The sequence below is a fragment of the Amphiprion ocellaris genome, chromosome 6, assembly GCF_022539595.1.
Source record: "Amphiprion ocellaris isolate individual 3 ecotype Okinawa chromosome 6, ASM2253959v1, whole genome shotgun sequence".
Lineage (NCBI taxonomy): Eukaryota > Metazoa > Chordata > Actinopteri > Pomacentridae > Amphiprion > Amphiprion ocellaris.
Genome location: NC_072771.1, coordinates 5,202,636 through 5,215,107, shown reverse-complemented (window position 1 = coordinate 5,215,107; position 12,472 = coordinate 5,202,636). Strand labels below are relative to the sequence as shown.

General features: G+C 36.9%; 1 protein-coding gene across 1 annotated transcript in view; it reads right to left on the bottom strand.

Moving 5' to 3' along the window:
- Positions 1–9,326, bottom strand: part of LOC111565599 (protein unc-13 homolog B-like) — a 279,044-nt gene extending 269,718 nt beyond the window's left edge. The window contains exon 1 of the mRNA XM_055011386.1: positions 9,053–9,326. Within this exon, the coding sequence (XP_054867361.1) occupies positions 9,053–9,074 (22 nt within the window). The 5' untranslated portion in view covers positions 9,075–9,326. The remainder of the gene's footprint in view (positions 1–9,052) is intronic.
- Between the last annotated feature and the right edge of the window lie 3,146 nt (positions 9,327–12,472).

Below are 12,472 nucleotides of genomic sequence, written 5' to 3'. Positions count from 1 at the left end.
ATTTACACTCAGTAAACATACTGCCCTTTTGGTTTAAATGTACTTGAGAACAGTATGAAGTATGAGTGCAAAAGTAGGGCGATAAACCAACAGCGAGAGGCAATAAGAAAGTTGTTCAATAGAATGTTAAGCACTTTAATTTAAATGAAATAGATATAAAATTCCTTCAAGAAATTTTAAAGTCTGTTTGCATGGAAAACCTCAAGCATGATCCCACCATTCATTTATGTGATTATTTATGGTATTGTAATAATTTTTCATTACTGTGTTAACGTATAAGTGACTAAAAGCGGCTAATATTAAAGGAAGTGGATTAAATTCAAAATAAAACATTTTGCCAAATCACCCAGCCCTTTGCTCTCTGTTCTGTGTCAATCATACACATCATTTGTGTATATTGTGCTTGTATAATACCTAGATTGGTGAAAATCCTCTTTAATTGCAAAACTGTGCATGTTTTGTGGTCTCGTCATAACCTGACATGAAATCAACCCATTTAAGGTCAGCGTTTCTGTTCTTTTCTGCCTCAGTTCAGTCACTTTTCACTACTAAATAAGAATTCAGAAGATCTGAGGCCTGTATAATCACAGCTAATGAAGACTTACAGCTTCGTTATCTATTGGATTTGTGGTTTGCTGTGGACTCGCACGTCATTCTTTGATTTAATCATCTGTTGACGAATTCATTAATTTCCCATAGAGTCCACAAAACTACGAAACAACTTAAAGGATTCGGTTTGAGTCACACAATGTGACTCCATTTGCTTCTCTTCAGTGTGTTTAGCTTGTGTACTTCACATCACCCTGCATAAACACAAATTAGAGATTTCTCCCCCTGCTGTCTCTCTACTTCGACGTGATACTGAGCCAATTAGAGTGAGATGCCTGAAGAAGTCCAGGAGTGTTGAACAGGAGGAGGTCCAGGGATGATGACACAAACACAGACATCTTCACTCCCTCGGGCCTTGCATTAATTTTCTCCACTGTTTGTCTACAAACTGTAAAACATCCATAACTTGCATTTAGCAGAACTAGAACCACTTTCCTGTCCAGTACAAAAAAAGGTGTAGCAGGGGATGACGTCAAGCTGCACAGTATTGAGCTACACTTCATCAATACTTAATCTAGGAAGCATTGGTTGGACCAAAGTTCATTTAAAGATGTTACCTTAAAATATAATCAGATTCTTTTAATTGCTTAATACTTTGTACAGCAACCAATTAATCAATGATTGAAACTGCAACCGTAACAAAATAGCAAACTAAATCAACATTTTTTCTTGATTGTGTTCACAAGCAAAGAAATCTTGTCATTCATATACCCATATACGGGATAACACTAGTATCTGGATTACAGATTACTGCGTGCTGTTTGTGCAGCTGTGACGTTTACAACTCGATTTAATCCGACATTCCTGTAACTGTTAAATTAATCTGACTGTGTCTATTAAAAATGAGGCCACTTTGGCTTATCGCAGGCTCTGCACTGTTAAATGCTAACATAGTATTGCAGATTTGGCTTATCCAGCTGTTTTAAGCATTCTTTTACTACCTGTGCGACACACTTGTACCATAAGACCACAGTAAGCAACGATATGAGGTCCACTACCGATGAAAGCGGTCATACTGTTGGGCAAACCAGGCAGATATGTGAAACGTCGCCTCTGAAGGAGTTACAAGAAAGAGACTAGTTAGGGAGGCCACCAAGACAGCTATGACTCATCTGAAGGAATCAAAAGTAAGAGAATAGGGAGGAGAACGTGAGTGAATGAATGATGGATTCATTGTGAAGCGTTTTGAGTGCCTTGAAAAGCGCTATATAAATTTAATCCATTATTATTATCATTATTATTATTATTAAAAGGAGGAGACTATTGAGGAAGCCACCAAGACAACTACGACTCATCTGAAGGAATCAAAGGACAGGCTAGTGACAGAGGCCATCAAGACAATTATGACTCCTCTGAAGGAATCAAAAGAAAGAGACTATTGAGGAGGCCACCAAGACACCTATGACTACTCTGAGTGAGTCACGAGAAAGAGACTAGTGAGAGGGGCCACCAAGACACCTATGACTACTCTGAAAGAGGTATAAGCTTCAGCCATCAGCTTTAAGGCTGTGTATATGTAAAAAAGAAATATGAATTTGTAAGATCTTAAAAAAATACAGTAAAATTAAAGTATACAAAAGTATTGGTATGGACAAAATGCAAACTGGATCTACAGGGCATACCCACTAATCTGTAAATAAAAAAAAAAAAGAAAAAAAAAGAAAACCCAATTATTTGCCATAGCACTGCAGTAACCAGCTTGCAGGAATCATATATATTTAATTACTATTCTTAGTCTAAATATCAGCCTAAAATATCACAGCAACAGAAGACAAGAAACTAACGAGTGCTAGAAAGACTCATCATTGCACAAAAATGATTAACGAGGTAAATGCAATAATTTATCTACATTGCAATAAATTACTGGAAAATACAACAAAATTTTAACACTAGTTTAACAGTAAACTACTTTAAAAATTGACCGACAATTCACACTACAGTTTACCAAACACTGTTTAGAGCAGCAACATGATTTAGGATTTAGGCAGCTAAAAATATTTTTCATGACTCTACACCGACACTCTGAGATTTCAGAGATTTTCTTTAGTAGGATAAATTATCTTTCCTTGGTTTCTTAAAATACAGTGCATACTGGTGACCACAGTTGCCAGTATTCTGATGCAACTTTCCAGGAAAATATGTGTATTTTTCCCATGTATGTGCCACTATTTTAAAAGTAAAAGCACTGTACGTCCCTGATCCCTTCAGAAGACAAAGTCTGATTTAAGACAAATGGCCCACAGAGAGGATTAGGTGAAGGGAAAAGGATGTGAGAGGAGGCCGATACGAGGAAGTAGCCTGATCATGAAGGGAATGGAATGAAGGAGGAAGTGAAGTCCGCCGTCCCACGTGAGTTGTACTCCAACACACACATATATACAAGCATAAACACTCAGAGGACAGCAACAGCAGCAGATGGCCGGAGGATTATTCCCCCTCTATCCCCACCCCCAGCCTCCTAGACGGGCCGCTCAGGCTTTACTTGTATCAGTCAGTCCAGCACTGGTGAGCTGGCTGACCTGCTCTATTCTCACCTACTGTCCTCACCTGTGGCATCTGGTGGCCTACAAAACCACTTACTACCTTCATGAGTCCAAACCAAGCCATTATGAAATAAAAATTACACAAGCTCCTATTTTTTTGGAGAGGTTTGAATCCCTCTGTGAATGTATTTACTGCATCTACCATGCAGGATATTTCCCCCCTCTAATGCGGTTTCTTCACAGTAGCCGGCGAAATGATGCAATGCCACTACTGTATGCATTTATTCCGCTGCTAATTGCCATCCAGAAATAGCTGAGTGTGGGTACCGGCTGAGCTGTCAGAGACGCTGTCCTCCCATCTTCTGCTTTTGAGTCTCATTTTTCCTCAGAGGACTGTCAGCCACCATGCAGGTTCTGAGGGCCCTCGACTCGGCGAGGAATGAGGAAAAAAGTATCCCGGCTCTTTAGAAACAAGAATGCCACTCTTCTGGTTCGTCCGCATTTTCTCTCAATGAGATGGAAAATCCGGGTTCCTTTAATCAGGGAGGGCGCATCTACTGAACGGAAAAATGGAAACTAATGGAGACGAGTGATGAATTAAAGGAAAGGACTGAACCCATGAGGGGATCAGGTGGTTCTGTTGCACTGTGAATGCATTTAGCTGGCGTTATTTAGAGAGAAAGTTATTCTGAGATATCACCTTCATCCTGTGATGAAACATTTCTATTCTGACGACAGCGTTCCCATCCACAGGGCACGAGGAATAACTAAATGGTTTAATTAGTCTGAAAATGATGTGAATCAGATGCTGTGGCCTTTACAGTCACCAGATCTCAACCCAACCAAACACCTGTGAGACGTTTTGGAGCAACGTGTTAGACGGCACTCTCTACGACAATCTTTTAAAACACCAAATGACGGGAAAATTATGGAATATCTTTGAAAAAATGGTGTCCGTCCCTCCAGTACAGTTCCAAAGGCTTGGAGAATCAATACCAAGGTGGACTGAAGTAGGTCTGACAGCAAATTAAGGTGCAATACCTTAGGAAAACACTTAGATTTTCCATATATTTATTCTTTTTATACTATGCATATTTTTTCATTCCACTCGCTGTTTTTTCTTCCACCTTATCTTCTACTAGCACAGTTTTCACCTTATTTTTCTTACATGTAATAAGTGTGAGTAACTAGATACCTTATTTCCCCATTGGAAATAAAGTATCTATCTATCTATCTATCTATCTATCTATCTACTGAGGGTCCTCCACTTACGTCGGAGTTCCGTTTCCACAGCCCGACACAAGTCAATTCTTGCCATAAGTCGGAATTCTGGCCAAAATCTAAACAAAGCTGTTACATGAAGGATCAAGTCTGCATATGCTCTCCAAAGTCTAGTCCGTCAGCTCCTATAGCAGGCCGCTGGGAATGTTTATGTGGAGGTGGTGCTGGATGCAGGGTCGTAGGTGTTTTTAGATACCAAAGTGCATCTCACAAGGGCAAATACAGGTTCTGACCAGCTGCAGTCTCCACAGGGCAACAGTTTGCATCCTTGATGAATGACACACCATCAGTTTTTTGGCTTAAATTTCATTTTCTGTCCTTGTTTACTTTCAGTTTTCACTCGTTTTCTGGTTAGGTTCAGGTACCAAAACGACATAGTAAGGTTGGGGAAAATCCCACGCTTTGTTAGACATTTTTTCATGTTTGCAGTTAGCAAGGTTGGACGTAAAAATTACTTGGTTAGGGTTGGGAAAAATTTCACAGTTGGGTTAAAACACAGCTTACGATTAGGGTTAGACCTGTAAAAGCCAGAGCTACAGAGGGCAAAGGGGCTCCATTATCAAAAAATATGATTGGTTGTTTATGATCCAGGAGGTGAGTAAACCCGGAGTTTATTCATGCAACTAAACATTTGCATTTTTGCATTTCATTCGCTGTCATGGTGGTTTGAATTGAATGTTTTGAGGTGAAACTTTGAAACAATTTTCTTATTGCTATTGATGAAGAATCTACGATCAGTATCACTCAGATCTACGTCTGTATCTTCCACTATAAGGTGAACTTATTAGCAAATGTTTCTTATCTACACATGCAGCAATTATGGAGCAACATTACCAATCATTTGTCCAATCAAAATTAAAATTTACCGGCATATACAGACTAGAGAGCTAAAAAAACCAGCTGAAGCTCTCTATAAATCTTGATGAAGTCGATGGAATCTGCAGCGTTGGGTGATTTTCTGCAGGTTTCTGTTCACCTGCATCAGTAAAACCTCAGTTACAGGTGAACACGAACCACACTTGCTCCATCTCTTCACAAGCTATGAAACAAAATGATGATCTTTTTATAATTCCACTTGTCTGAGCCCAATGCGACCCAGCTGTGCTTCACTCCCTCCATCTCATCATCCTGTAATAGAGGAGTTTGGTGCTGGTGGCCTTCCAGCCTTGGGCGCCCAAAGATGAGAAATGGTTTCGAAAGGATCGGTGAGAAACAATACGCCGGGGGCTGACAGTTAGAGATAGCCACACAATAGTTTGATGGTGTGAAAATCAATCAACGTGTCTGTGAAAGGACAGCAATTTGTCATCTGGGAAGGAGCCAGAATGTAAAATAAACAGGGGCCAGTGTGGGATGTGCCCGGTTTTAACCTTTAATTAACTAAACTTTATCTGTCTGGAGACACATGCCGGGTTTCAACAACAGCTTGATTCTTTTTCTTTCAGTTGTACAACTACTCACTATGACTGAAGGTGTTTCCATCTCCCATGAAGCATATTAACTCTTTGTCAAACTCCAAACTCTTCATCAAAATGTTCCTAAAAATGCACATTGTAATGCTAGAGTAGCTTTCTCTCATCTAATTTCACCTCATTTTCACTTGCAAGCGAGTATATTTTCTTCTAGTTGCAAAAACATGTGGACAGTTTCCATTTACATCCATTTTTATAGGTTAATATTTAAATTTCAGCAACTAAGAAGCCATACAAGACAAGGTTTTTTTTTTTTTACTTCAAAGCAGCTTTTTTATACCCAGGAGGCCTCATCAGACATTGAAACTCTTTTAATGTTCATCAAAAGATCTGCAGACTCTTAAAGGCAGTTCACTTTTCGCCATCTTTGGCTTTTCCCCATATTTATTCATACACTTCTGAACTATTTTAGCACACTATTGGTTGATCCAACTGCTCTACATGCCTTAAATTGCCCCCAGGGGACAAATAAAGTATTTTTAATTGATCTGAATTCAGTTTTTGATATTCAGAGAAGCTCCATATTTAATCAGTTTGCTGTCAACTAGTTCAGTCAGTTCAATTAATGAGTCTGAATAATTTTTTTCAGGAAATAAAAGTCAAAATTCTCTGATTCAAGCTTCCTAAATGTGAACAGTTTCAGTTTTTTTTCTTCCTCTATGACATTAACCAAACTATTTTTGGGTTGTAGCCAAAACAAGGTATTTAAGGATGTCATCTTGGGCTTTCTGAAACATTTTTTACCACTTTCTTCCATTTTAAAGATCGAACAACTGCTTGATTAATCGAAAAAGTAATTGACAGATTAATCAATGATGACAACAATCCTTAGTTGCAGCCATAATGATCAGTATTCCATTTCAAATTTCCCAGGGGACCTTTAAAGGTTCCTGCAGGTCTTAACTTTCCAGGAGTCACTGCTGTCCAGTAAATATAAAGGCCAAAATCTACCAAATGTCAGCCACATACTACAAACACAACCTATAAAATAACCACAATTTGCCAGTTACACTGACTTTCTGATAGGAATCCAGTTCTAACTCATTAAAGCACTTACAGCTAACACTCTACAGGTTCAGTCTTCATTAAAATAAGTAGAAGGATGTGATTCTGTTGAGTATTGCACTTGAAAAATGTTTTAAGCGTGTTACTAAATGAACAAGAAAAGCACTCAAAGAGCGAAGTACTCCGCCAAGGTTGTTCATTCCCCATATGGCATTGTCAGAAATGCAGCATTTTTTTTTCTAGAAATGCAGAATTTCTTTATTAGTTATTGATTATCAGAAATCATGGCAAAATAGTATGTCCATTTAATATAGATGTACCCACAAACAAACTGACCTTACGCTGAGCACAGGCGTGTGTTATGCATGTGTACGTTATGTACGGATACTGGATCACATAACCTAAATATGTAGCGAGCGGCGGGAATTGATGGGACTCAGAAACACCCCCACAATTAAATCAATTGTTCCTTGTATCATTTCTGACCGAAAAGTCCCGATCAGTCCACAGTGGTGGATTTGTAGTAGGATCACAATCATGTGATCATCAGCAGGCAGCTGACGTAGTGTTCACTTGTCATAGTTACAGTGACACCATGCCACTATCTCCCAAGGCTACAGAAATCTATAACAAATCTGTGGATCCAGACTATAAGCCGCATTACTGCCAAAATCTAATCACTTGGTCCTTGTGTCGTTTCTCAATTTCTCTGAAAATTTTATTCAAATCCATTGAGTAATGTTGCGAACACACAGACAGACGGACAGACAAACCTATGCCAGTGGTCACATAACTCCACCATGCTCCTTGGCAGAGAAATAAACTGTATTTAAGAATTTCAAATCAATAGCTAATATCAATATTTATGATCAGAATTCATCACGCAGATTGCCAGCATCAGAAGATTTAGTCTGGTGAAGTTTCTGTTTAGGTGGAAATTTAGTTTTGTTCAGTTATGCTGTTTCTGTTATCTTGGTTTTTTTTTTTTTGTTTTTTTTTTTTTTTTTTAACAATATATCTAAGACCTAAACTTAACTAAGCATTTTGGACAATGATTGATGCTGATTATGTGCCAAAAATGAGACAATTACACAGACAAAATTTGAAAGAAAAGCCGCACAGATGTATGTATTTTGATACGTATTCCATAAATTTGGTATATTAGAAGCAAAAAGATATCCACAGAGTGGTGCATTTAACAGTTCATGGTGATGCTTTTTTTGTTTCTATCTGCTAATATATGAGCACAGACAATCGATAAGTCCAGTTTTAGTTTCAGGCTGAATGCTGTTTTTTTTCTTCCATTTTGCTTGAATTAACAATTTAAATCCAACTTTTGTGAAACTCAATGAGGCACATTCTCAAAAAATTAACAATTGGGGCACACTACACTGTAAAAGAAAAAACAGCAATTTTGTGCTATTTTACAGATTTCATGTTGCATTAACTTGTAAAATCCCCAGAAAAAAACTGTCACCCAAAAAGGAAAAAAAACTGTATGCTAATACTATAATAATAAATTGTGCTGTTACAATTTGTAAAATTACAGCTTTACTGCCTTCAAACCCACTAAAAATATTATTTTTAGTTTATTACAAAACCATTTTCACCTTCTTATTTTATACTATATTTTACAGATGTGCCATTATTTTCTTTTATTTATTTATATATATAAATATATATATATATATATATATATATATATATATATATATATATATATAGTATTGAACATTACTTATACTGTTTCTTAACATATTTTTCTGTCAAGTTTTTGTTTTTTACAGTGTGGTAATGTTTCTTATCAGCCACTTATAATATTAGCAAAGAATAAAATCATGTTTCAGAGATAACCCACTGAATGTTGCACAGACAGAGATATTATCACTGTTTGAATCACATTTATCTGAAGAGAAACTTGTAAAGTTTGTTCATTTTGTACAGGAAATGCTCGCTCTACAAAGGTGAGGCAGTTAAACACCATTCACATTGTAATTTTACATCACATTGTCATTCAGTTTTAGTCGTTCCCACTTAAAGTTTTGGATTTTCATGAATAAATGTTCAATCTTGTGCAGGATTGACTACTTTACTCCCCAAATAAACTCTGACATTCACTCAGAACGCATCATATTTTAGGTAAAATTCGCCTGTTTGCGTACTTTCTTTTAAAAAATAAAGATAACCTGTAGTTGCACATACCTCTGACACACAGCAGCGACATCGCAGCGGGATTTCGTGCAACAGTTTCCCCAGAAGCCGAGCAGCCTTCACGGAGTTTGCAGTCCAGGCGCCTGTTGCTGTGCTGTCATTTAGACTGGTCCTAAAAGCCTTGGAATAAAAAGTAAATAAAAACAAATGCAGAGCTGTGAGGCAGGTGGACGGTCCGAGGTCCTGAGGGTTTAAAGGGATGACTGTCACTGACACACACCGACCGACTACCGGCTGAAATCCGGTGGAGCGGGGCGGCTCTTGTGCTGCCTTCAAGTACCGCAGTCAAGCTGGGAATTTGGATTCCAACTTTAAAAAGCAGACAGACGGACTGCAGTTGGATGAAACACTTCACAGGAAACACCCGTCGTGCCAGAAAGTGACCTGCTGCCAGGAAACTGATTAGTGTCCGTGTTTTTTGTTAAAGCTGCAGGTTATAAACGTCTACAGCTGCTTTTATCTGAATCATAAAGAGCAAATATGTGAAATGCTAGGTCTGTTACAGAAAACGTGTGTCTTATTCTGACCAAGAAAATGATAAAAGTTCATAGCTTAATCACATTTGGGATGATTATAGGCAGCAAAGCAGTACTATAGTGTTATTTCTGATGTATAGGCTATATTTGATATACGGAATATCGTTTTTTGTACTGTAATCAACATGATTTGCAGATGGGTTAAACTTGAAGTATATTATAATATATATATATTCAACGGATTTTTGCGATTATTCTGTTCAATTAAGCTTTTTTTTTTAAATATACACTTTGTTAAATTGCAGATTATATCTGGTAAAATTGGCAAAATTATGTATCAATCTACGCATTATAGTACAGTAAAAAAAATTGTAAATTATGTTGACTCAAAAATCTAGATTTTTATGAATAGCAATTAATTCTTGTAAAATGTTTGACTGTAAACTTATGCAACTTTTACAGTGTTTAAATCAGGTAAAATATTATTTTTACAGATATATGTCATTATTTAAGAGGCATAATATGCATATTGAGGACTTAAAAATTGCAAATAATTTTTTGATTTGTATTACAAATGTACATTTTGTTAAACTACAGATTATACCAAGTAATATTGCAGAAAAAAGTGTAAATTTACATGCTAACGAAAGAAAACAGGCCACAACTTTATATATTGTCCAAACAACACTTCAATCTTTTACACTATGTATGTTTTGCTTTATGTAAATTAACTACAGATATTATTTTGCAGATATCTGCTGTCATTTTCACAGTTTTACTATTGTTTTTTTAACATTACAGCATTCCACTACTTTCTAACATATTTTTCTCACACTCTTGCTGCTACATTTGTATAGTTGTTGTTTTTTGTTTTTTTTTTACATGATTTGCTTTTACAGTGTTTTTTTTTTTTTTTTTACACATTAACTAGCTAATGCTGGCAAACATACAATGAAAAAGACTCAATATTTTTATTTAACTAGAGGAGCTCAAAGACTTTTTTAAGGGAACAACTAGCTGTGGCCTACTTACTACATCTATGCTAGCAGTACCTGTTTGGGTTCATCCACTTCGAGGTTCTCTTGAATTAAACTCTCCAAAATGAAGGCTGGAGGATCTGCTAAAAGATTCACAGCTGCCATCTGGTCTTAGGTAGCTGCTGGTGGTGAAAACAGACATCCAAGCCCCAGTAGCGGAGGAGGTGGAGAGGACAAAGGAGGAGAAGATGCACCAGTGATGCTGCACTGGAACAGACTGAGGCTGCTAGCTTGGTGTTCGCGCGTTAGCTCGTTAGCTCGTTTTATTACTGAATTTAACAAACTTCCAGTTGTGTTCCAATAAAGTGACTTTACCTCCTGACCAACCATCTTCATTAGGCGGGCTGCTTTTCTTGCTGCTAAAACACGCTTAAATCTCTATTTCCACAGAAAAAAAACGATTGCTAGAACTTATCCCCGGCTAGCTAGGCGCTAGCTTAACTGCTAGCAAAGATGGCGTCTCTGTTTCTCCAACGGAAGCCATTTTGTGCCAGTGACGTTTGGATTTTCGACAAAATGGCCGACCTGGCAAGCAGAACTTCGGTGGTCACAGTTTGCACTTTTAAATTTACATATTGAGTCTCCATTAACTCTAATGTATAATAAAAATAAATAAATGAATAAAATCAAATTTTCTGCCTCTGTCTTGTCGGAACAACTAAAGTTTTGGTGTTGTGCCTAAAAGTAAATGTTTCTCAAAAATATCCTCTGCATTATTTATCCTGCTCTGTGTCCTACATTATAACAAATCCAGTTATTATTAGTTAAAATAGTTGAAAATGATCAATTCAACCAATATAATGCAATTTCCCACTTACCAAAAAGTGACTGCAGCCCCTACATTGGGACTGAAATGTTATTAACTGATCAAACTAACTTGAGCTTCCTTCATGATGGTTATATTTTAAAGATTATTAATATTTTATATTGTAGCATCTTAACTGTAATATTTAAATTATTTGGGTAAATTTATACAACAAACAAAAAAATGTTGGCTGTTAACATTTACTACTATACCGGTTTTGGACAGTCCAAAAAAGTTATTCAATGGGCCTCTTTCTACCAATTAATTAAAATAAATAAATAAATAAGTTACAGATTCAGATGCTTTTACAAACTTTATTTGTGCTAGATTAAACAGAAAAGTGTTGTTGGTAATTGCACCTGCTTGCTTAGTATAATCACCTCATATTTCTGCATTAGTCTTTTTAATAATATATTTAAGTTGAGCTAATTTAATGAAATTTGCTTGGCAATTGATTTTCTTCATGTGGGGTTTAGGAAGTCTATTTCCCGACTTTGGACGATTTCAGACAGTTAAGACTGGTAATGTAAAATAACTTTTATTGTAGAGGAAAAACAAATTCCCCCAACTCACTGCAGTCTGTTGGTTGAACATAATTTCATTAGAAGTTCATTAGAAGTTGTCACAACTCAACAATTTTTTTTCATGACCCCAAAAATGGGTTTTTGAGTGTGCACATTTTTAGTTTAAATCTTATTTGTCTATTATTTGTCTACATGTAATTTTTTCTGCATTAGAGGCAACAACTGTTTTTAGTTATTTTATCATTATTTTATTTACAGACTGCAACCTTGTCTGTGTGTTTAGCTTTTTAAATCAAATTGTCCACTCCTGTTGTCTTGTGGTAGAGGGATATAAGACAAACCAGCTGTGTTTACCTTCTTCCAAACTGGCCCTTTGGTTTGTGTGTGTTCTCACCTGTGTGTTGTTGTGTATGCAGTTGTTCTTGCTTGGACAGTTGGTTGTGGATCTTGGTTCAGGAGCTGATAGACCGAGTAGAAAAGGATCATTGCATCAAGAACAAAAACATAGTAATTTGAGCCTCACCCTGTTTAAGTTGCTTGACTGCTAATCTCTTTCTCCATCAGCTTGT